The sequence below is a fragment of the Pectinophora gossypiella genome, chromosome 5 (assembly GCF_024362695.1).
Source record: "Pectinophora gossypiella chromosome 5, ilPecGoss1.1, whole genome shotgun sequence".
Taxonomy (NCBI): domain Eukaryota; kingdom Metazoa; phylum Arthropoda; class Insecta; order Lepidoptera; family Gelechiidae; genus Pectinophora; species Pectinophora gossypiella.
In genome coordinates, this window is record NC_065408.1 from 13724094 (window position 1) to 13749158 (window position 25065).

General features: G+C 40.1%; 2 protein-coding genes across 4 annotated transcripts in view; one reads left to right on the forward strand and one right to left on the reverse strand.

Moving 5' to 3' along the window:
- Positions 1-20286, forward strand: part of LOC126367007 (5'-3' exoribonuclease 1) — a 37008-nt gene extending 16722 nt beyond the window's left edge. For all 3 annotated transcript variants that reach the window (XM_050010356.1, XM_050010357.1, XM_050010358.1), the window contains exons 19-33: positions 262-350; positions 1359-1488; positions 2601-2728; positions 3401-3582; positions 4759-4957; positions 5543-5802; positions 6202-6357; positions 10218-10296; positions 10591-10680; positions 11371-11444; positions 13192-13291; positions 13890-14180; positions 15524-15618; positions 17826-17925; positions 19324-20286. In XM_050010356.1, the coding sequence (XP_049866313.1) occupies positions 262-350; positions 1359-1488; positions 2601-2728; positions 3401-3582; positions 4759-4957; positions 5543-5802; positions 6202-6357; positions 10218-10296; positions 10591-10680; positions 11371-11444; positions 13192-13291; positions 13890-14180; positions 15524-15618; positions 17826-17925; positions 19324-19407 (2057 nt within the window). In that variant the 3' untranslated portion in view covers positions 19408-20286. The remainder of the gene's footprint in view (positions 1-261; positions 351-1358; positions 1489-2600; positions 2729-3400; positions 3583-4758; positions 4958-5542; positions 5803-6201; positions 6358-10217; positions 10297-10590; positions 10681-11370; positions 11445-13191; positions 13292-13889; positions 14181-15523; positions 15619-17825; positions 17926-19323) is intronic.
- Positions 20287-20315: 29 nt separating this feature from the next.
- On the reverse strand, positions 20316-24753 carry LOC126366974 (uncharacterized protein K02A2.6-like). The gene has a single exon (XM_050010318.1). It carries the CDS (start codon positions 24751-24753, stop codon positions 20452-20454), a length of 4302 nt encoding a protein of 1433 aa, XP_049866275.1. The 3' UTR covers positions 20316-20451.
- Positions 24754-25065: the final 312 nt, after the last annotated feature.

A 25065-nucleotide genomic window follows, 5' to 3' on the forward strand; every position in this document is an offset into this window, starting at 1 on the left:
ATATAGACCTATTCTGGGTGTTAGTGGCATCGTAACGAAAACTTTGAGGGATGATTCAGGCCATGATTCCGAGTTGTAATCAAGTGGAATTTTCCGTCCCTTAGTATTCGTTACGCAACACACCCTGTATTTCTTTGTTTTCCTGTGTATGCAATTCACGAGTTAATTCCACCTACTCCATTCTATCTACGAACACAGAAAGGACGTTCACAGTATTGTATAACCTTGATTTTTAAAGATAATACAGATTATTTTTCTCAGGTAAATATTCGACGCCTCTGGAGGCGTACCCGCCCGGAGACCACGTGTTTTTACTCACTCAGGGGCAGTACTACGGCTGCCTCGCTACTGTGAGTATTCAATTTGTTAAAGGCCTGCACTGACGACGTGGCGGAGTGGCGTTTTACCCGCCATACGCGTGAGCAGTATAGAATTCCCTTTGTTCTATCGTTTGCTGCGAAATTGTCCATTGCGCCCCACAACGTTGTCTGCTCAGGCCCTAATATTTTTTATACTACATCTGTCCGAAAACTACCATCTTCTTTTTCAGATATACGACATTACTATCATAAAAATGTGCGGGTTGAAATTCAAATCACAGTCTCGTTGGTAATCGATCATATTCTCAAAGTTCGTCTTTCAAATCCGCTCGCAATAAATCCTTGTTCGAGTTTCTGGGGTCTTATTTTTGAATCGCTGGCTTTCAATTCGCGTGCGAAAATATAATAGATGTTACTAAACCAAATCAATATCATCAAAAGGTCACAGGTACATGCATTTGCAGCATCATACCGAAAACTTCAGACCATGATTCAGAGTTGATATCAAGTGGAATTTCCTGTCGAAAAATTCATGCCATCATCAACTCCCTAGCGATATCCGGGTTTTTTCATGGGGTCCGCTTACCTATCCTGAAGATTTGACAGGTCCGGTTTTACACAAGCGACTGCCTGTCTGACCTACCAGCCCGCGAAGAGAAAAGCAGCCCAATATAGGTTAGGTCACATACCTCCGAAATGCATTTCTCGGGAATGTGGGTTTTCTCACGATGTTTTCTTTTACCGCTGAGCACGTGATAATCATTTATGATCGAAACATGAATTAGAAAACAATTTCGAAAATCATTGGTTTAGGTTTATGCTGGGATTCAAACTGTGAGGCAAGCGTTCTACCAACTGGTAACCACGGATGTTAAAAATCGATCGAAAAATTTATTACTTTTTTTTTATTATATACCCTCTTGGGTATACAGGCTGTTAGTGAGCCTGTATACCCAAGAGGGTATACAGGCTGTTATTTATAAGAATAAATAACCGTTCAAGATGTGAATGTTGTACTCACGTGTCGGGTGAGTGCAGGTGGTGGACTCGGAGTCGATCCGAAGCGGGCGCATCAAGGTGTGCGTGCGCGAGACTGCGGAACCCGTGCCCACGAGGCACGCCGCTGCCTGCCCCTACAGAAGCGCCAACCACGCCGCCGCCGCTTGCGGTAACTATCATTTTACCTTTTTAAAGATTATACATTTTTTCAGAAATCAAGAAATGAGAATCATTTATTCAACGTAATTATCTTGGATAAACTTGTTGAAGGTCAATGTAACTTTTTTGAATTTACGTCATTTGCTGAGGAGTAGAAATAACAAGAAACTGCAACAGCAACACATCTTTAAAATCAATTACACTCGGGCACAACAAATCTTCCACCCATTATTATTCTGATCAAAATAAAGAGAAGAAATATAGGTAGCAACATAATTCTATACGTATCTGATCCAAATATCAAGCAACAATTATTTTTATAATGCCTCTGCCATTACACTATTTTTTATATAATTATGTACCCTGGGGAATGAGAAAACAGGTAATGATCACGTTATATCTGAACAGCGCCATCCATATTGTTTTTGGGGAACGTAGCCTTTAAAACTCCCTCATCGAAACTTAGTAGAACCTGTGCCGCGATTCGAACCCCTTCTTCTTATCGTGTGGGGTGTGAGGTGGAATCCCAAACTCATCAACCTGGTGTCAGGGTTATTACCAAGCCGCCAAAAGCCCCTGACATGGCTCATATTACGACTACATACTTACATCAGTAAATAGTAACAGGGACCAACAGCTTAACGTGCCTTCCGAAGCACGGGTCATCTTACTTTCGGACAATTAGGTGATCAGCCTGTAATGTCCTGACCAAACTAGAGATCACAAAGTGATTTTTGTGATATTTCCCCACCGGGATTCGAACCCGGGGCCTCCGGATCGTGAGTCCAACGCTCAACCACTGGATCACGGAGGTACGTCACACGTTCGAGGAACAGGGTTATAATGGATGATATTTCTGCGCTTATAAAAAATCTTGTTTACCTGACAGAGGGCAGCAGTAACTGTCAGTACTATTCAGAAGCGGAGGACAGGAGTCCTAGTATGGCTTTGTAATAGACTACTCTGGGCGCCATCCCACTTGCGTCAGACAGAGTACTGCGGAGCGGAAGGCAAGAGGGAAACCACTGCCCTATTTTTCCCTAAAAAAGTAGCATGGAAAATGCTGCACCGACAAGAGCGTGGCTCTTAAATTGATGATGATGAAAAAAATGTGTTTAACAGGAATATCAGCTCAAATGTTGTCAAGAATCACGGGCACTGTGTTCGTGGTGTGCGGCGAGAGGAACGACCTGCCTACTGAGGGCCAGCAGAAACTCAACGTGGGGCTCAACTTGAAGTTTAATAAGAAGGTAACATACTACTTCTTGTAATATTTATGAGAAGTTAATCTCAACAGACTAGCTGTTGTTTTTTTTTTTGATGAATGTTGTGTTCACTTGTAATTGGCTTACACGTTAGTACTGTTTTACTTTGTTTAATTGTTTTAACTAAATGTTATAATGTGCATAGCTGTAAATGATACATTAAATAAATATATAAATTCATATCCTCATATCACACCACTCCATACAAAGGGGGGTGAAAGATAAATTATGAAATTCTGATTACTAAATAAAGACAGATCTAAAGGTGACAAAAAACGTTTTCCTTTTTCCATTTAACGTATTTATGAATTTTAATAAAGAGAAATGTAATAATAAGTGTGACAGTTTCATGTTTTTCTACGACGTCACAGGTTGCTTTTTCATACAAATTCCATACTTAGTAATTTTGTGTTTTGACGTTTAGTAAAAAGTAACAGGGGGTTTAAAATGGCCACATCGAAGCAATTCATCTTTGTTTGCATTGCGCACTTACTTTTATATGCGCAAATGTCAAATTGCAACTTTGCTTTCTTAGATGAATTGCTTCGATGTGGCCATTTAACCCCTGATTTGGGTAGTTAGAAACTAACCCAATTGGTACGTTTATCCGCGTCTAAAATTTCCAAATCACCCTAAATTCTCGACCTTACTTCCTAGAACCAAGAAGTGTCTGGTTACACGCGTCGCTGTAAGGTGAGCAACTCGTGGTTGTACTCGGAGCGCTGCATCAACGTGGTGCGGGAGTACGCGGGCAAGTTCCCGGAGCTGTTCGACAAGCTGGTGCGGCAAGCGGGGAACGACGTGTTCTTTGAGGGGGACCTCTGGCCGGGGGAGATCGGGTGAGTGCTTTATGTAGAAGAACTTCATCATCATCAGCCCATTAACGTCCCCACTGCTGGGGCACGGGCCTTCCCTATGGATGGATATAGATCGAGCCTTAAACCATCACGCGGGCCCAGTGCGGATTGATGGTTATTAACGACTGCTAATGCAGCCGGAACCAACGGCTTAACGTGCCTTCCGAAGCACGGAGGAGCTCGAGATGAAAACTTTTTTTTGTCACCCATCCTATGACCGGCCCTTGCGGAATATGCTTAACGTCAACAATCGCAGACCGAGCGCGTTTACCGCTGCGCCACCGAGCTCCTCACCCGACCGAAGTAGAAGAACTTATTATGAGATTAACCTTTGATCTGTGTTTAATAAGGATCCTGACTACCCCTCTCGTATGTTTGTGATAAGGATCCTGACCCATAGGACTGGTACCTATTTTTACGTAATTATCCACTCTAATTCTATCGCAAAAAGTTTAATAATTACCTAAATGATACTAGTACTGTCACCTGAAAGAAGCTAAACGAACTATGACTGCGGTATACCGCAACTGGTGTTCGTTTTACAATAAAATACCAGATAATATTTTAAATTTGGCAGAAAATAAATTTAAAGCTCACGTGAAACTTACTTTATGTAAAAAAGCTTAAAAAATTAATGATTACCTAAATGATAAAAAATGCCTGGTAGTAAACGTGTTCCTGTAGTTATTAAATAACTTGTAATACCTACATCGATTAAAAAGATATGTTGCTGTTGCAATTTGTCATTTCTTCTCCTCAGCCATAACACCTTGCGAAATGGAATTTTCCGTCGCAAAAGTATGAAACTGAAAAAAAAAAACACGAATTTTTTATGAATTTTCCGACAGAAAATTCCACTTGCTAACTCAGAATCATGGTGTGAGTCATTTGATTCAGCGCTTTTCGCTATCGGCCTACTAGAGTCGATTAATTAGTTGAAATATAATCCCTTTACACGACGCCCTGACCCAAAGTTTGCGGCCATCTGGGGTCTTAAATTAGCCCTCTGCGAACCCCATTTGTTCGGCTATGTTACTGCCATATCTACAATAAGTGAGTATACCTCTGACTACCCCAATTGAGATATAGTCGTAAGCTATTGTTATTTTGTTATGTTATGTAAAAAAATGAGACCAAAAAATATTATCATGTCAACAGCAAAAACAAGCCTCAAGATGTGATAGCCTGGTTAAAGACACAGCCTCACTACTCGGCGCCGCGCCGTGAGTGTGGCTCGGACGCGCTGGAGCCCGAGGAGATGAAGGCGTTAGCAACCTCGCTTGATAAGCAGCTGCAGAGCCTCAAAGACCACGAGAAGAAGGTCACGTTGCATGTCAAGTGGAGCTTGCTGTATAAGGTCAGTATACACAGGGTGTTAGTGACACCATAACGAAAACTATCTGTGTGTATAATAGGTAAAAGACTACCTAAATGATGAAGTGATTTAGTGGACATCTTGCAAAATCGCGGTAGTTGCGTGTACCAAGGACCTTAATTCTATTTAGAAGAGAATTGAATGAGTTGTTAACTAAAAGATGTTATACTAAGTGAGTATTTGAAAGATAAATTGTAATGCAACTGATGTTCCAAATAGTTCCAATTTGTCATTTAAAAATTGATTAATTTTATTCTGCAATTAATGCTCATAACTGTTTCCATATACCTATTGTCGTATTTTTCATGATGCATGTATTTAAATAGACAATATACTAGGTACTTAAAATTTTGTGCGCCGCAAGGCAAACATGAACATATAATGTGAACATTGTCATCTGTATTTATATTACTCATGTTTAAGCAAATATATTATCTTTTATCTTTACCTTATTATAATTCTAGTCGTGTCGCGTCGAGCTTTCGTAGCGTGCTACGCCTGCAGAACGAAAGGTCACTGACAGGTGGTCAGTGTCATTCAAAGTGTTAACTGGGCCTTTTCTTCCAGCCGGAACTCCACGAGGGCAACATCTCTCCGGACCCAAAAGCAGACTTCAAGATCTACGACCGAGTAGTGTGCGTCGCTAAGCACATGACTGTGCCTCTAGGAGCCAAGGGCACCATCACCGCGGTGTACCAGCCAGCTGACTCCAACACTGTCAGGCTGTCTGACAAGTTGAACGTGGAGCCCAGTTACCAAGTTATGTTTGATGAACCTTTCGAAGGAGGCATGCTCGAGGATCTCTTTGAGGAAACTAGGTTTTATAGGTGAGTGATAATTGTGAGACTAAGAATAATGTTATTATATTAGCCACAGAATACTGGTACTATCACCTTAAAGAAGCTAAACGAACTATCTCAGCAGTATACCAGCAATTGGTGTTGGTTTTTACCATATTAACCGAGTTTATGTTGAATAATATACAGGATATTAGTGACAACGTAACGAAAATGAAATGATTCTGAGTATATTAAGTGATAGTAATCTTGAATTTTCCGACATGAAAATCCACTTGATATCCACTCGGAATCATGGTCTGAACGACCCTCTCAGTACTCGTTACGATGTGACTAACACCCTGTATGTGCCGTGGCTATACACCTCTGCCTACCCTTTCGGGGATACAGGCGTGCTATGTGCCCGCTAAGCCAGCCATGTCCCCGCAGGATGCAGCCAAGCACCATGGTGAACATCTCGTACGGGCGCAAGCTGCGCGCGGCGGTGGCGCCGGCGCCGGACCCGACGCACGTGTTCGGCGTGGCCAGCCCGCCCGCGCTGCTGCGGCGCCATGATGGACACCACTCCGCCTTCGCCAGCTACAGGTGACACCGTTATACCCGACTTCATAAGGCGCCCCATACACCTACAATAATATTGTACAATCCTTTAATTGTGCAATAATATTGAATAACCCCTTTGATTCCAAACGTTCAATAAATTCTCTCAATAAAATTGACAAACCAGTTTGAACAATATTTTCGTGCGAGCAACATGTCTGACTACGAAGTTTTGGCAGCAGCCGCGCTGGTAATTTTGTTGAATAGAAAAAAAAACGTATATGGGTTAAAGAATGGTTGAAAAGAAGGCCAGTTTACACTCATGAAAGGCTTTAAACGACTTAGCCTTAAATGAGAAGAAGAGAAATATAAAAAAATAATACCGTGACTGACCGATCGCGATCGCTCCGAAAACTAAAATGAAAAATATTGCGCAATGTTAAGCCTACACAGTGCAAGAAAATAATATTGCCCAATAAAAATTAAGCTCGCTCAATCTTTTGTTCAATCATTGTGCAATGTTTCAATACTATCCCTAAACGTTCAATAATATTGTGCATGCAGATATATTGTGCAATATTATAACACATCACTAATTTAAGAGCCACGCTCTTGTCGGTGTAGCATTCTCCATGCTACTTTTTTAGGGAAAAATGGGGCATGGTTTCCCTCTTGCTTTCCTCCCCCAACACAAATAAGCACACTTAATAGTCTATATACGTCCCACTGGTGGGCAACAGGCCTCCCCACAATCAACCGGAGCGGGTATGGAGCATACTCCACCACGCTGCTCCACTGCGGATTGGTGGATGCGTTTCAGCTAATAACCCGGGACCAACGGTTTAAAGTACCTTCCGAAGCACGGAATCATCTTTCTCTTTCAAACAACCAGGCGATTCAGCCTGCAGTATCCTAGCCAAATAAAATACATGTTGTGCCAACCACACCTAGAGTGGGATAAGGGCGTCAGGATGATGATTGAGGTGAATACATTACACATATATGTAGGGTGGTGGAAGTAAAATTGAAACAACTCCAATACTTTTTGGTTTCTTATATTTTCACTCACTTTTCAATTTTTCTCTAACACAACCACGCTTTCCAAAATCTCTCTCCGTCGCCATCTTCCTTCCCCCTTCCTCTCTCCCCTCTCACTCCCCCTCAGGACACGTTCATAAACTTCACCTCACACACATCACGTTCATAATAAACTTTCATTCCCACATATATTATATTTGGATTTACCCTTATATTCGGATCGATGTAAGGATCCGTTGGTAAAATACCACTTATTAGTATCCTCTCTTCCATCAACCACAACCACTACTACTCTGAACCGGCGTGCGTGTATGAAGCGATTGATGAATGTGGAGGAAGCAAGAGAAATGTGTCAGGATCGAAGCAAATGGAATTCTATAGTCTCTGCTTACCCCGGTGGGAAATAGGCGTGAGTTTATGTATGTATGTCTCTTCCATCAACTAATGAACATATTTTATTACGAGAAACCTTTTGAAATAATGAGGGAAAAGTTTTGAACTAAGTCAAATAACAAAAGTTTGCAGTCAAGACATCTTTCTACAAGCTTAACACAACAACTGATGTGCCTTTCCCGGGAAAATTCCCGGCAGTAAAAAGACGGAAAACTTATATAAATAGAGCTTTATTAACTTACCTTTAGGCAGACAAGACCAGAGTTGACATTCAGAATTTGCCTTTCAACTGTTTTAAGACAGTAGTTAAACAAAAACTTTACAAAAAAGGTTATTATAAAGTTAGTTATTATTTAGAAGATATGAATGCATGGGATTAACTGTCTGAGAACTTAATTACTCAATTGTATACCAATATTTTATGTTTATTTTTATTTTTTTAAAGAACGTCTAGGGCCCTGTGCCGAGGTTTTTCTTGCAGCTTCTTTTCCCCGGCTATACAGGTTGTGAGAAGCTGCAGTAGTTTTAGGCGGATGAGACGTTCGTTATGTAAAATTGACGATTCAAAGTGTAACTATGTTACCTATTGAATAAAGATATTTTTGAATTTGAATTTGAGTATAAAAAAGAACAATTTGAAAAAGAAAAGCAGCCAGTGCTCTTAGTATTAAAGAGTTTTTACAACGGGAATATTCCAAGTTTGGGAATATTCCCGGGAACGCCACATCGCTCACACGTGTCATAGCATCGCAGGCTTTTTGGCGGGAAACGGGAACGGGACAGTTGCTTTCTTCATTGAATAATCTAAATAATTAATACGAAGTGGTGTTTTGTGGTTAATGATCGCATTAAGTTAGTCGGAAGACATTCGCGAGTGTTATATAGTAGATTATATCGGAGTATTCAATAAACAAAGTGTATCTGCCTATTTTCGCTTCGTGCCAAGAAGCCGCTTCATAACTCGAAAGTTTATGCGGACTTTTGAGTTAATTCGTTTGGGGTTCGGAGTAGGAGTCTACTCCGAGGGTGGGGGCTTAGGTTTCATCATCATCATCTTTCATCATTTCATCAATCATCAAGAAAAAAAATACGTAAGACATGGCTGTATGGGCATAGTTCCCTTTGCCTTACCCTTCGGGGAAAACCAAAACAAAAAAAAATCATAACATCGCAGCAAAGGTCACATCAAACACAAACAAAACAAATCGAGTCGCCGGGTAACCATGGCAACGGGCAATCCTTGTTTGCATTCAGCTCTAGGGTTTATTCTTGGAATAGCCTAGCCTAGGTCGTCTAGGTAATCGATACTCGAGCGCATGCGTTCACCTGTGGAGCTATTGTTTTGATACTCGTGTGAAAGTGTTATTGCGCTTCGGTATTTATTGTTGTTAACGTTTAACGCTGTTATTACAATACGGTTTAATTTTTTTTAAACTTTAACAGGTTGTTTTGTGCCATACATTGCGTTCGTGTGTTACTTGTGTCGGTAAAACGTGTACTTATTTAGTTTGAAAAACAAAAAAGTTGAATTTTGTTAATTACACTTAACAAATACAATTATTTTTTTCATTTACGCGTCTTTTGAAAATATGCCAGTTATTTTATTTGACAAATTAGTCAGAATTTTTTTATACGAAAAATATTATCCACTGTTTGTTCTCGTATATATTACGATGTAAACTCTTTATTACTGTCTTTTCCTAAACATTTTCGCGCTAATGAGGAACTTCCGGTCTGCCGGTCGCCCGTGTTACTACATGTGAGAAACAAAAGTTTTCCGAATATACACTTCTCATCAAAAAAGAAGAAACACTTCCGAGTTTCGGTTCATCAGAACACGAGTTTGACTAAATTTTAAATTTTAATTTGGAACACGTTAATGTTGAGAATTAAAAACTTATAAAACTGCTGTAAAATGACATTTTGTTTTTTATTCTTAATACTCGTATTTTAAGTTCCACTTTTCGGCCAATGGTGTAGTAACCAGAGCCGCAATAAATTAAAAAAAAATACTCGTATTTAAAACTAAAATTTTCGAGATGTTTCTATTTTTTTGATTTGTTTTAGTAATGTGAAATGTTGTGAAAGAGAACTTCGACAGTTTACTACCGTAAACGTCTTGCACACAGTTCTTCAAGTTAAAGAAATCTTTATTCTCAAAAGAAATTTACATTTCACTTCATGAGTACTTATAAACTAACTTAATGTAAACCAAATATAAACGGTGAGCGTGCATGAGTTGTAATAGGCTACTTGATACTCAGTGAAACGATAAAAACACCTTGCGTAGTTCTTCCTATAGACTATCCCTAAACATTTTTTCGGTAATGCTGAAGTAAAATGTAGACTAAAGTTACCCCGGCTACTCCATACAAAAATATCGTGTGCCGCCTTACCAAGTTAGAGTGAGACAGACAATCCGCGTGCGATCTCCCTTACTCCTTAACGGCTTACGTTATTTACCCTTTCCTCAGCCCGTCGGGAGAGGTCAAGACGCCTGTTGACAACCCGCACAACACACCCAGTGTTCCGGCCAACATCAGCCCCACTCAGGTAATGCATATACTCATCATTATTAATTTAAGAGCCACGCCCTTCTTGGTGTAGCTCCATGCAACTTTTTTAGAGAAAAATAGGGCAGTCGTATCCCTCTTGCCTTGCGCCCCGCAGTACTCTGTCTGACGCGAGTGGGATGGCGCCCAGAGTAGTCTATTTCAAAGCCGTACCAGGACTCCTGTTCTTAGTTCCTACCTATTAGTACTCGTGACCGTACATATTATACACCCATGATCTACCCGTGATACAGGTGTGATTTTTATGTTTCTAACTCAATTCATTGCTGTACAGAATGCACAACAGCAAGACAACGCGACCCACCTCCTGCGCAGCCTGTTGAAGATCAGCGAGAACGAGACGGACAGTGCCAAGCGGAATAAGGTAACTTTTTTTTACTGTTTATTGTTGATTGCTGCTGGGTACCACATGACGGACACCGTAGACGTAGACCCCGGAAACGATGGCGCGATGATCTCGACGGTTATCGAAAAGACTGGATAGAGCTCGCACAGAACCGGGATACTTGGAAAGATATGGGGGAGGCCTTTGCTCAGCAGTGGGATCATATAGGCTAATAATAATAATAATAATTGTTGATTTGCCGCAGGTGGCATTAACTACTTGGCCGGACAAATTGAGAGGTTACAAAAAATACAAAATTTAAAATTGCAGGCCTGAGGGTGAGGGTGGGTGCCCAGTTGGATAAGGTCACTGACACTGATTACTTAATTCACAATAGACTATTTGGCAACTTAGTCAAATGAAACATTTTTTACGAAACATCAAAACGAAAATTTTCTATGAAATTTGTATGGAAATACTGGCCTATGACGTCATCAGTAAAAGTGGACAAAAGTCGTAGTTATTGTTACTTAATTGATAATAAAATTTCGAATCTCTCTGTCTTAAAAAAAAGAGAAATGTAACTTGAAAAAAAAACAGGGTGTTAGTTACATCGTAACAAAAGCTTTGAGGGGTGATTGAGGCCATGATTCTGAGTTGATATCACGTGGAATAGTTGATAGTAGTGGTTGGTTGTTCAATCAAATAACATTCAAAATGTATGTTCAGAATTCAGTGGAGCAACAAAACTGGCGGATCAAGAACGAAACGAACAACACGCCCGCCCCGCCACCGCCACAAAGGTAATAGATTATTACATTTTACTTTTAATATGTGGAACTAAAGTGTATTATTTTGAGAAATAATTCAGCAATTTCAGTTTATGCATGAATTTCCAATCTTAAATAATATGTACAGTCATGAGCAATATAATGTTCCCACTTTAGGACTCTGTCGCACTAACATATTTGACATTTAGTGAGACTTACAGTTCAATTTGTCAAAAATGTTAATGTGACATGGTACCAAAGTGCATACATATTAATGCTCGTGACCGTACATACACATACATACATAAACTCACGCCTATTTCCCACCGGGGTAAGCAGAGACTATAGAATTGCATTTGCTTCGATCCTGACACACTTCTCTTGCTTACTCCACATTCATCAATCGCTACATAATATGATATAATATGTCAGAAGGAAAAAAGACAGATCGAAAAAATAATATCGTATAAAAAAGTAAAAATATTGTAAATAAAAAGATTTTATACAAAAAGGTTGTAAAAAGATTTGATATCAAAAGTAACCTGCAAATACTAATGTATTGTATTTGCACTGTCTAATGACAGAAACTAACCAGCGTTGTGGAACACTAAAAGGCGCAAAACTTTTGTAAAAAGTGCTTTATTACCTAATCTTTAGGTAGATAAGACATTTGCACGTCTTGAAAGAACAATTTTAAAAAGAAAAGCAGCAGTGACATTATCATCAAAAAGTTTTTACAACTAGTCAAATCAGTTACTTTTTAGTAATTTTTTTATCTACTTGGCTGGAATTAAGTACTTAGTCAAAACACGAAGTTATTATAGAATTTGTATGAAAAAGCACACTATTACATCATAGAAAAATGGGAAAAAATGTCTGACTTATTATTACGTTTTTCTTGATTAACATTCATATATAAGTTGAATAGAAAATATAAACTGTTTTTCGCAAGTTTTAGATCTGTCTTTATTTAGTAATTAGAATTTCACATCTATCTTAGCTGCAATGTTTCGTAATATAATTGGTAGGTCAAAGATAAATTATGAAATTCTGATTACTAACTAAATAAAGACTGACGAAAACGTTTTCTTTTTTCTATGTAAAGTATTTATGAATTTTAATCAAGAAAAACTTAATAATAAGTCCGACATTTTATCACGTTTTTTATGACGGCACAGTGTGCTTCTTCATACCAATTCCGTAGCAATTTCGTGTTTTGACGTTTAGTAAAAAGTAACTGATTTGACTAGTTGGAACCTTTTTTATTATTCCATCATTTGAATCGTGACATATACACGCCGCCATTCCGAATCGAATAAGTAATTTAATTTATTACGTTTTTAAATATAGAATGTTAAAAAATATTAAATTGTACTTGAATGTTCGACTGTTTGTGTTTTGTTTATGAAATTGTTATACCACTTGTTACATGCAGCCAAAATGAAGTACATCCATTTTGGAGTTTATTTGCTGGGTAAGATGGACATCCGTATTGTTTAATTATATTTCTATAAACTGTATACAGGGTGTTAGTGACATCGTAATGATAACTTTCAGGATGAATGATTTACGCCATGATTCTGAGTTTATTTATTCATATTATGGACAAATTACAAGCTACACTCTGCACATGCAAAGTGTAAAAGTAACGATTGCAACCAACTAACTAACTGTACCCAGCTCGTAATAAACTATTGGAATTCGGCGAAGGAAAACATCGCGATGAAACTCACATGCTGGAGAAACTTATGTCTGATATATCTTCGTTATATTTTCACAGGGTCCAGCAACCGAACTGGCGTAAAGAGAACGCGTCTTCGTTCCCCAACCCGAGACCACAGCAGCCTTATCCCAACGAGTGGACCAACGCTAACTTTAAGGTACTTTTCAGTTGCGATAATAAACGTCAAAACGGTAACGAGATAGGCAACACTTATCGTTTCGCGATTTTCTAACTTTTGCTTCGATTTTATGTAATCTACGCTAACATAGACGCGAACTAACTACTTTTTCTTCTAATCCTTTTGGAATGTACGGCTCGAATAACAGATTTCCACTCCTCGCGATCTATTGCTGCCTCTGTAGCTTGCTCCCATGACACGCCGACAGTAGTTTTTAACTCTCGGTCAACCGAGCGTCGCCAGGTCTCTTTAGGCCGTCCCCTTTTTCGTTTTCTACGCACACACCTGACAGAGGGCAGCAGTAACTGTCAGTACTATTCAGAGGCGGAGGACAGGAGTCCTAGTACGGCTTTGTAATAGACTACTCTGGGCGCCATCCCACTTGCGTCAGACAGAGTACTGCGGGGCGGAAGGCAAGAGGGAAACCGCCGCCCTATTTTTCCCAAAAAAGTAGTATGGAAATTACTGCACCGACAAGAGCGTGGCTCTTAAATTGATGATGATGACGCGCACACCAGGAAACAAGCAACGCGAACAAACTACACATTCAATAAATAAAATGTGACGTTGATTTCAGGGCCAACCACCGCACCCGCCATTCCCAACCTTCGGCCAACCAGTGCCCAACCAGATCCCATACCCGCAGTTCCAAAACCCCCACTTCCAACAACGCAACCACCCCTCTTATCCCGGGAACCAACCTCCTTACCACAACCGGCTGCCGCACCCCGGCAGCCAGCCGCCGCACCCCCCGGGCCAGCCCGCTCACTCCGGGTTCCCGAAACACCTACCCAGTGTCAGCGGCAATGTGACCCTAGCACCTAGTTGGAATAAGGACCACAGTCAGTTCCAACACGACGTTGATAAAGTGAGTATTGAAAGTGGGTGTTGGGACCCTCGCTCAGCAACAATAGATGGCGTAAGTGGAACAGTGATCGATATCATTATTTTTGTCATAGATAAACTAAACAAAATGAGCTCTACACCTTTTTGCCACTACTTGAAGGTCTCGAGACCCTACAAACAATAAAAAATAGAAATGTTTTATTGCGACCATGTGTTCGTACAAATTGTGGTGTTATAAAAATACAGAAGTAAGTATTATAGTATCAACATGGACCCGGTAAGGGCACTGCAACTGGTAGAGAGGACAACATACTTAATTATTAGTCAGCGATACAACTTGTATTTATCATACTTACTATATTTTAACAATATTATTGCACTTATATTTTAAGTATTGTTTTATATGTTTATTATGATTTAATTTATAAAATATTATTAAAAATTATTCATTTTAGTTTATCATTTATATATTCATTGACTGTGTAATAGCTTTTAGTGATAAGTAGTAGCTTTAGTTGTTTTATAAAAGAAAATATTATAAATCCTTCCTATTTTCTTCAAGTTTACTCTGAGTCTGAAGTTACGTCCTCTTTTTGTAACAAATAAACCTTTACAAAACTTTTTTTATATGTAGTTTCTAATAATAAGTAATAAAAATAACATTTAAGTAGGAAGTTGACAATAATTTCAGACCCAGAGTAAACCTGAAGAAAATTGAAAGGATTTATAATATTTTTTATTGTTTGTAGGTTCTCTAGACCTTCAAGTAGTGGCAAAAAGGTGTAGAGCTCATTTTGTTTAGTTTATCTATGACAAAAATAATAATTTCCATCACCGAATGTCATGGCTACACTTACGCCATCTAATGTCGCCGAGCTAGGTTTCCAACACCCTTAAAAACATTTATTTTATACGGTTGTAAATGAAGATTATTTGTTGGCACGTTTTGACATATTGGTGTGTAAAAGTTTGCCATCTCTGGTCTAGTGGTTACAGCGTTTGGCTCATGATCTGGAGTTCCCGGATTCGATTCCCAGTGGGGAGGGACCGGTCTTCTTTCGTGCAATGCCGGTTTTAACTCTACCAGCGCCCTAGACGAGACTTCTACGGCGCCCTCCAACTGCAATTCAAACCCATACGAAAAAAGGAAAAGAATATTATAATGAGATAACCATTTATTAAAATACAAAATTATTTATTATAAAAACCCGCCCCTTTTATCTGGCGGCGCCCTGGTCGATCGCCCAACCGCGCCCTACCCTAACACGGCTACTGCTTTCGTGTGGGTTGTGAAGTCGAAGGCTCTGGTGTCAGTGATCTTGTACTATACGAGATAGTCATGTTGATGACGAATGTTTGTTTTAGGACGGGAAGCGCACGAACAATCCACAAACAGCGGGCAGCAAGCAGGACAAGATAAACAATCCCTTCGTGCCGCTGCAGGTGCAGACCAGCCAACGGTGAGTCTATACAGGGTCTTTGTGACACCGTACCGAATGCTGAGACGATGATTCAGTACGGAAATGAAAATAATTTAAAAATACAGAAAATTCCACTGGATATTAACTCAGAATCTCGGACCTCTCAGTTTACAGCACGGTGTAAACTAACACCTTAGTAAAGCCAAAAATTCGGGGAAACTTAGATGTATCATAGAAACCAGTCTAACATACCTACTTCTCTATTTCGAAAATCGAATCATTACCGAATTATTGTTCAACAAAACAAGAGCGTAATTCAATTTTAAATTCGAATTTGGAACATAAATAATAAGAATGAATAATTTTATAATTCCTGCTGTAAAATTACATTTATTTATTTATTTCTAATACTTGTATTTAGTTTTTCAAACAATCGATTTCATTTTTCCAAGTTTGAATCCAAGGGGTGTTTCGATTTTTTTTTTGATGAGTTGACTTTTTTACTTATTTACGAATTTCAATTATGCATGAATTGGCTACTTGACAACTTAGTCAAATGAGATACTTTTTACGAAATGTCAAATCGAAAATTTTCTTTGAAGTTCGTATGGAAATACTGTCCTGTGACGTCATCAATAAAAGCGGTCAACGTCGCACTCATTGTTACTTAATTCATAAATAAAATTCGAAAATAAGTCGAAAAATAAAATGATATTGATTTATGATCATCTTAGAATGGCTTCTATTTGTAGGTTAGCATTTTATAGTTTATCTTTGACCCAGTCAATTACCATATTACGTAACAAAAAAGAACTTGATTTTCCGATTTTTACTACCTTAATTTCCTGAACTCGCTTCTTACGTTGCGCCTGCGACTATTATTTATTTTATGTCCAATATAACGGCACTCAACACAGCCACCACCAGTGGTCTAGTGGTTAGAGCGTCAGACTCACAATCTGGAGGTCCGGGTTCGATTCCCGATGGGGACATTGTCCTTTGTAAGGACTTTTCAGGCTTGAATCACATGATTGTCTGAAAAAATAAGATGATTCCGTGCTTCGGAGGGCACGTTAAGCTGTTGGTCCCGGCTATATTAGCCGTAAAACACCTCCACCAACCCGCAGCGGCGCAGCGTGGTGGAGCATGCTCCATACCTCCTCCGGCCATACCCCCTCCGGTTGATTGAGGGGAGGCCTATGCCCAGCATTGGGACGTATATAGACTGTTTATGTTATGTATGTATATCGGCACTCATTGCGATTTTACATCATTTATTTGTGCAGAATAATGTGTTTGATATGGAAATTTTACACGGAACTCGGTTGCACAACCTTACCGGCGCCTGGTATCACGTTTCTCTCGAGTATGTTGTTACAGTTGCGTCATCACTCATAACCACTCTACTGAATTGTTGGTAAACACTCCAGTTGCTGACACTACCCTACCTACAGATCGTGTAGATCGCGTGATTGATTTGACCTTGTTTTCATATGGGATTTCACTGGGACCAAGACAAAAACTAAATAAAGATAGATCTAAAACTGACAGAAATCATTTTCTTTTTCACTTTTTTATGAATTTTAATCAAGTAAAACGTCCAACATTCTATCACGTTTTCTATGACGTCACAGTGTGCTTTTTCAAATAAATCATGTAAATTCCATAGTAATTTCGTGTTTTGACGTTTAGTAAAAAGTAATTGATTTGACTAGTTGGAAACGAGCCTAGTATACCTAAATGTCAGATCACAATATTGATTCTTAGATATAAGTTTTATCAAGACTATAAATTCTTAAATATCTCGCACTGAAGTTAGAGAGGTCCGTTTTCTCTGCACTTGAAGCGTCTAAATAAATTCGTGGGTTATTTTACCACATGAATCGTAAAATTACTTTTCAATGAGTTGTTGCTTTTTGCCTGTATCCGTGAGAAAGGCACCTTCGTTTTTTCGCGTCCTACTTTTTCTTTATTCGCTTACATACCATCATAGCTCAGCTGTAAACTCTCATCAGAATTTCCCAATTAACTTCTCTCTTTCTCTCTCTCTCTATTTGAGAGCTGCGCTCTTGTCGGTGGAGTAATAGCCATTCCTCTCTTCTTCCCGCCAATACCTTCACCTCCCGATACGACACGACCTGCACCTTCTCTTTTATGAAACAAACAACATTTAACATAGCATTAGCATTTTTTTTTTTTAACATTTATGAAACAAATTAGCTTCCAAGTTGCACATTTATTTGCAGACGAGTACAAAACACGAGCGGACAATCAGGCCGGAGAAACATGCAGGGCATGCAGCCACCACAGTCTGTGGTGCCGCAGCCACAACCATTCAACCAGCCGGTGAGTAACCTATATCCCAATTGGGGTAGACAGAGTACAGTCATGAGCAATATAATGTACCCACTTAAGGACTCTGTCGCACTAACATATTTGACATTTAGTGAGACTTACAGTTCAATTTGTCAAAAAAGTTAATGTGACGTGGTACCAAAGTGTATACATATTAATACTCGTGTCCGTACATCCATCGCAAAATGAAATCAGAAATCAGGATCATTTATTCAACGTAATTATCATGGATAAACTTGTTGAAGGTCAATGTAACATTTTTGAATTTACGTCATTTCGCAAGGTGTTATGGCTGAGGAGAAGAAATGACAAGAAACTGCAACAGCAACACATCTTTTAAATCAATGAGGGTACATTACAACTTATTTAATAACTAGAGGAACATATTCAATACCAGACATTTTTATCATTTAGGTAGTCATTAATCTTATAAGCTTTTTTACACAAAGTAAGCTTCACATGAGCTTTAAATAACTAGAATAAATAACTTACATCACCGAGCTTTCTGTTAGACCAAGGTGATAGGTGAGCAGTATTGCCGTCTATAATGGTCGAGCCAACTGTGTTAGTGGAAACAGGGCGGTTAAAATGGCCACATCGAAGCAATTCATCTAAGAAAGCAATATTGCTATTTGACAGTTGCTTGCATTGCGCATTTACTTTTATATGCGCAAATGTCAAATTGCAATATTGCTTTTTTAGATGAATTGCTTCGATGTGGCCATTTTAACCGCCCTACTCGTAACTGATTGGTGCAAGTCTGATACCGGGAGTCAAACCGGCGCTCCTCGAGAAGCAAGCCGGTGACCCACAGGACCACAAGCGATTAACCATAAACACATACAGTAAGAGGAGCTCGGTGGCGCAGCGGTAAACGCGCTCGGTCTGCGATTGTTGAAGTTAAGCAACTTTCGCAAAGGCCGGTCATAGGATGGGTGACCAAAACTTCTCGAGCTCCTCCGTGCTTCGGAAGGCACGTTAAGCCGTTGGTCCCGGCTGCATTAGCAGTCGTTAATAACCATCAATCCGCACTGGGCCCGCTTGATGGTTTAAGGCCCGATCTCCCTATCCATCCATAGGGAAGGCCCGTGCCCCAGCAGTGGGGACGTTAATAGGCTGATGATGATGACATACAGTGTTACTACAAAACAAAGACTAAAAGATAAACTATGTTTAAAATATAATCCGTATACGAAAGAAATCCCGAACGCGGTTCTACTGTCGCAGGCCCTGCATAGAATTATTATGACTTGTCAAGTTAGTTTCATTAAAATACCCGAAATACTATTTCAAATCTAGTTTATTTTTAGTTTGTGTTTTGTAGTAACACTGATACACGATAGCAACAGAAACTGTTTATAATTACAAAAAAACATAATGTACCCACAGATGCCTCAACAACAGAACTCGTCGCGTCCGCAGCGGAAACGGAAGCCGAGGATAGCCGCCAACCTGCCCTTCCAGACGGACTAACCTCCTCCAGCACTTACAACCAAGTAGACCGCAGCCGTTCAGAAATCAGGCAAACACTTCAAATTTCTATATGCTTTGGTGTTTGAAAGAAACAAACTGACGTAGGGTGGTATTAATAAACTAATCTCAGGTTAGAGACTGCCCTCAAGATCATGTCAATGTGACAGTTCCCATAAAAAAACAGAAACTTGAGCATGATCTTAAGGTCAGTCTCAGCTGAGATTAGTTCATTAATACTACATAGATCGCAAAAAAAAATATTGTGCGCCGCAAGGCAAACATGAAGAACCTGTATTTATATTACTCATGTTTAAGCAAATAAATTATCTTTATCTTTTAATACCAACCGTAGATATAAATAAAAAAGTGATTGTTCAAGATCTCGATAGGGAGGTTTTTTTATCATACAAAGTTTTACTGCCTTGGAAAATCACCAAACAAAGCATGATACATAGTGATACTTGATGATATTGCGACTGTATCTTACATACATACATAAGATCGCGCCTACTTCCCGTCGGGGTAGGCAGAGTCCACGGAATTCCATTTACTAACATCCTAACACCACTTTCACTTTTGAGGGCGGTAACTTAGATAAAGTCATCCGGCATCGAAGATTCGAGTAGCGCTGTATATGAGAGACCTTCAGTTTAATCAGACCTCTTCCTTCATCAACTAGAGGGGGGTATGGAGCAAACTCCACTAGACTGTTCCATTGCAGGTTTATGATGGAAGGAGCCGAAATTCAAAACTATAAGCAATCATTTCTGAAGTACGTAAAGTATTAACAAAACTCTAGACCGCCCGCCACTTCGGTTACCAAGTAGCCTATAGTACTCAGGACTAACGTAGCTTTCTATAGGTGAAAAGTTTTCACAATAGATTTGGTAGGTATGCGAACAGGAATACAAGTTAAACGACGGACAGTTCGATTCGCACTGGTTTATTGTCAAACTGACAGGCGGTGGACGCAGCCACACAACTTATTATTGTACAAGTACCGACCTACATACATAACACTCCTACCCCTAATCGAACAATATTCTAAAAGTACTTCCTAAAGTCTAGCAACGAGGGACGCTTTCGGAGGATCCTTCTAGGCACTTCTTCGGGTTCGCTCTCTGAGTCGCTTTGCGACTTTGCCTCGAGGAATTCGTCTTCAACCGGTATGTGTACCGGTTGAGTCACATCAGGTTCTGCTGCTCCCTTGCTGGCCTCCCTCTCTGGGTTGTCTTCATCAGTCATCGTCTCTGGTGTTTCTGACGATGACGTCAATGGTGAAGTCGGCGGTGGTAGCGCCTGTGGCGGTAATGGTGACCGCGACGACGGTAACGGCAGAGCTGGCAGCGATGGCGACGATAGCGGCGGCAGTGACGACGGTGTATACGGAGGTGGCGGCTGTGACAGTGACGGCGACGGAGGTGGCGGTGGCGTAGTACATCCTGGTAGGATTTTTACGTTGCCGTCTGGTATTTCCCGGCCTAGGTCTTTTCCTGTCCCTTTATATTGAACTATTTGATTAACATGTTTTTTAATTAACAAGGTAGTTTCCAAATCTTTTACTAAATAAATCACTTTACCTATTCTTCTTTCAACAATTCCCTTACCCCATTTATAAACACTCTTAGAAGTATATTTTTTATATAATACAATATCTCCTTTCTTGAAACATAAATTCCTTCGTGGTTTATTCATTTGCGTACACTGTTTAGTAGGAATCACATTTTTATTGGAGTCCGGTATCGAAGGCGATGACAACTTTGGGTTAATTAAATCCAACCGTGTTTTGAGTTTTCGACCAAATACAAGCTGAGAAGGTGAGTTACCAGTGATAGAATGTATTGAGTTGCGGTAGTCCATCAAGTATTTAAGTAATTTAATTTTACTTTCCCTCACGCTATTACTTCCTAATAGACTCGACTTTATACCCTTTTTTACAATTTTTACGAAGGATTCCGCTTGCCCGTTGCTGGCGGGGTGATACGCAGGTGACGTCACGTGTGATGTACCATTTAACGAACAAAAATGCCTAAACTCTTTGGAACAAAAAGCCGTGCCATTGTCACTAACGATGGTATTGGGTAACCCAAATCGGGAAAAACAGTCACACATTTTCTCGATTACAGCTGATGTTGTAGTATTTGTAACCATGTCGTATACCTCCACCCACTTGGTACTTGCGTCGACTATAACTAAATAGGTGCGACCATTAATTGGACCTAAAAAATCAATGTGCAATCTTTGGAACGGTTGTGGAGGACGGGCCCACGGTGAAATAGGAGCGCGTGCTGGTGAAGGACGCAGCTGTATGCACACATTGCACGTACCTATCATGTTTTCTATTGCGTCATCGATCCCAGGAAACCAGAATCGCGCGCGCGCCTCCGCTTTTGTTTTGACTACACCTAAATGTGACGCATGCAGGTCCGACAAAACTTTATTTCGTAATGTCTCCGGTATGACAACTTTATGGCCTCTCATAATACAGCCATTTTCATAGGATAACTGTGTCTTACACAATGAATAAGGCTTCAACTGTACATTAAAAATCCTATCTGGCCACCCGTTCATAACACATTTTTTTACCTGACTTAATATAACATCTTTGTTTGTTTCATTGCGAATATCACTTACCGTCACCGGCATACTCCCCTCCACAACAAAACAAACGTACGCCGCGCGGTCACATACAGTATCATCATCTTGATGCGCCCGCGCCGCCCGCGCCCCCGCCGCTGTCCCAGTCATGGCGGGGGGTGTGGCGCTCGATGACCCAGGCTCCGGCAGGCTGGCGCGCGATAAGAAATCTGCACTATTGTCCGCGCTGCGTATGTATTCGATTACATAATTATAGCCTCCCAAAAATATTGCGTATCGTTGTAAACGATTTGCGGATACTTCTGGGATACCTTTGTATGGACCAAATATGGATATTAATGGCTTGTGGTCAGTACGTAGAGTAAACGGGATCGATCGGCCATATAAATATTGATGAAATCTGCGCACACCGAATATTATTGCAGTTGCTTCCTTTTGTATCTGCGAATAATGTTTTTCTGCGGTATTTAGGGTTCGCGACGCGAATGAGATTGGCCTTTCGATACCGTCGTCATCCACCTGTGACAAAATCGCTCCTAACCCCGTTGGAGAAGCATCTACAGTTAAGATTAACTTCGCATCCTGGTTATAATGAGTCAATACCTGTTCGGAAGCTAGAAGTTTTTTAATTGTTTTAAATGCGTCCATGTGTACTTGGTCCCACGTCCATTTAGTTCTTTTTTTCAATAAATCGTAAAGTGGACTCAAGATAGAAGATGCGTTTGCCACAAAGTTTCTATAATAGTTGACAAGCCCTAGAAAAGACTGCAGTTGATTTACACTTTGTGGCTCCGGTGCTTTTAAAATAGCTTGGACCTTCTCTGGTGATTTTTTTAACCCCTTACTATTAATAATGTAACCCAGATAGTGTACTTCATTTTTAAAAAAATCGCACTTCTCCTTTTGCAATGTTAGTCCTGCACTTTCTAACCTCTGAAGTACGGCATGCAACCTTTCCATATGTTCATCTTTATTTTTCCCTGTGATTAGAATGTCATCCAAAAGACACGTGACTCCTTCCATGCCAGCCAGCACGCACTCCATTGCGCGCTGGAATATCGCCGGAGCACTTGCTAATCCAAATACTAAACGTGTGTACTTAAAAAGCCCTTTATGTGTATTAATGCAGGTTATTGACTGTGATTCGTCATCTAATAAGAACTGGTTATATGCCATAGACAGATCTAATTTCGTAAATTGCTGTCCGCCATACAATTTTGAAAACAGCTCTTTGATTGTAGGAAGCGGGTATTGTTCTATTATTAGCTGCTTATTAATTGACACCGAATAATCTGCACACAATCGTACCGAACCGTTACGTTTTAGTACTGGTACCACTGGTGATGCGTACTCTGCGTGTTCGACCGGCTTCAAAACTCCTATCTCGACTAATCTGTCGATCTCGGCACCTACTTTATCGCGCAGCGAGAATGCTATAGGACGCGCTTTAAAAAAAACTGGTCTTACCCCTTCTTTAAGTGGTAGATTTATCTTATATTTATTAAAGGCCCCTAACTTGTCTGAAAACAATTTTGGGTACCGTTTTTGCAACTCTTCGATCGGAACGTCACTTTGTACACAATAATTTACCGGTAACAGTTGTAAATTAAATAAGGAGATAAAATCCCTACCCAATAACGGAGGCCCACCGTTTTCCACTACATACGCATCAAGAAAATGTTCTTTGTCCGCGTATGCTACCTGTAAACGAACAAATCCGCTGCATTCTATTTTATTTCCTGTATAGGTACTCAATCGTTTGCTCGTTTTAGACAATGGCACGTCCTTGAAATATTGTAGGTACATTTGTTTCGATATCACAGTAACGGCCGACCCGCTATCTACTTCAAACTTAAAACTTGTTCCATTAATCTTTATACTTTCTATCAATGGTTCTCCCCTTTGTGAGCGAATATTAAATAACTTACCATCATCGTAGTCGTCATCGCTTCCGGCACCGGTGCCCAAATTAACGTAGTTCACTTTATTCCGACACATTCTACGCAAGTGACCCTTTACATTGCACTTTTTGCACACATAATTTGCGTAACGACACTCCGAACTTTTATGATTGTTATATCCGCACACCGAACACTTTACTTTTTCCTTATTTACCGCGATATTTCCCTGTCGACCGGGCGCAATCTTGAACAGCTGTTCATCGGGAGACACGGCGGCGTCGGCGGGCCCGCGGGCCGTGGCCCCGGCACCGGTATGTGCCGTTCGGTGATTTTCCGCTAACTCCACCGCTTTAGCCAAGGTCACATCAGCCATATCCTGTGCATATAACTTTTGCTTTTCTATTCCTGGTACCATGCCCAAGATGAATCTATCTCGGAGCGCTTCTTCCACATTGGCGAATCGACAGTGAGCCGTTACGCCGCGCAGTCTACCCGCCCACTGTTTGTGAGATTCGTCGGCTCGTTGCGTGGCCGCATAGAAATTATGACGCTCGCTGAATCCTACCCGCTTTGTAGTGAAATGATTATCTAGAAGATTCAAAATATCTTGATATGGTACACTCTCAAGCTCCTTTGGCAGCGCTAAGTCAGAAGCGAGCTTGTATGTGTTTTCTGTGAGTGCGCTCAACAAAATAGCACGTCGTTTTTCTCCTGTACTGTCACTGGTTTCGTTAATGTCGTTAGCTATGAACCATTGTGTAATTCGCCCCTTGTACGTTTTCCAAGTATGCACATTATGGTCATAACTAGTTAATATACCGAAATTGGCACTTAAACTTCGAGACATTTTTACTAAAATGTTAATGGGTACAAAAACGACACGTCGCCACTGGTAGGTATGCGAACAGGAATACAAGTTAAACGACGGACAGTTCGATTCGCACTGGTTTATTGTCAAACTGACAGGCGGTGGACGCAGCCACACAACTTATTATTGTACAAGTACCGACCTACATACATAACAAGATTCAGAAGTTACCCCCAAAAAAACAATCATACAAACTTTCACTTTTTATTATACATAATTTTTCTTTCTTCATCACAGACACCATACTTGTTTATTTACTTAATATAAAACTGCAATAAAATACGCAATATT

Bases quoted from the DNA above. Each gene is read 5' to 3' on its own strand.
- LOC126366974 (XM_050010318.1), bottom strand. From the start codon at position 24,753: ATGTCTCGAAGTTTAAGTGCCAATTTCGGTATATTAACTAGTTATGAC.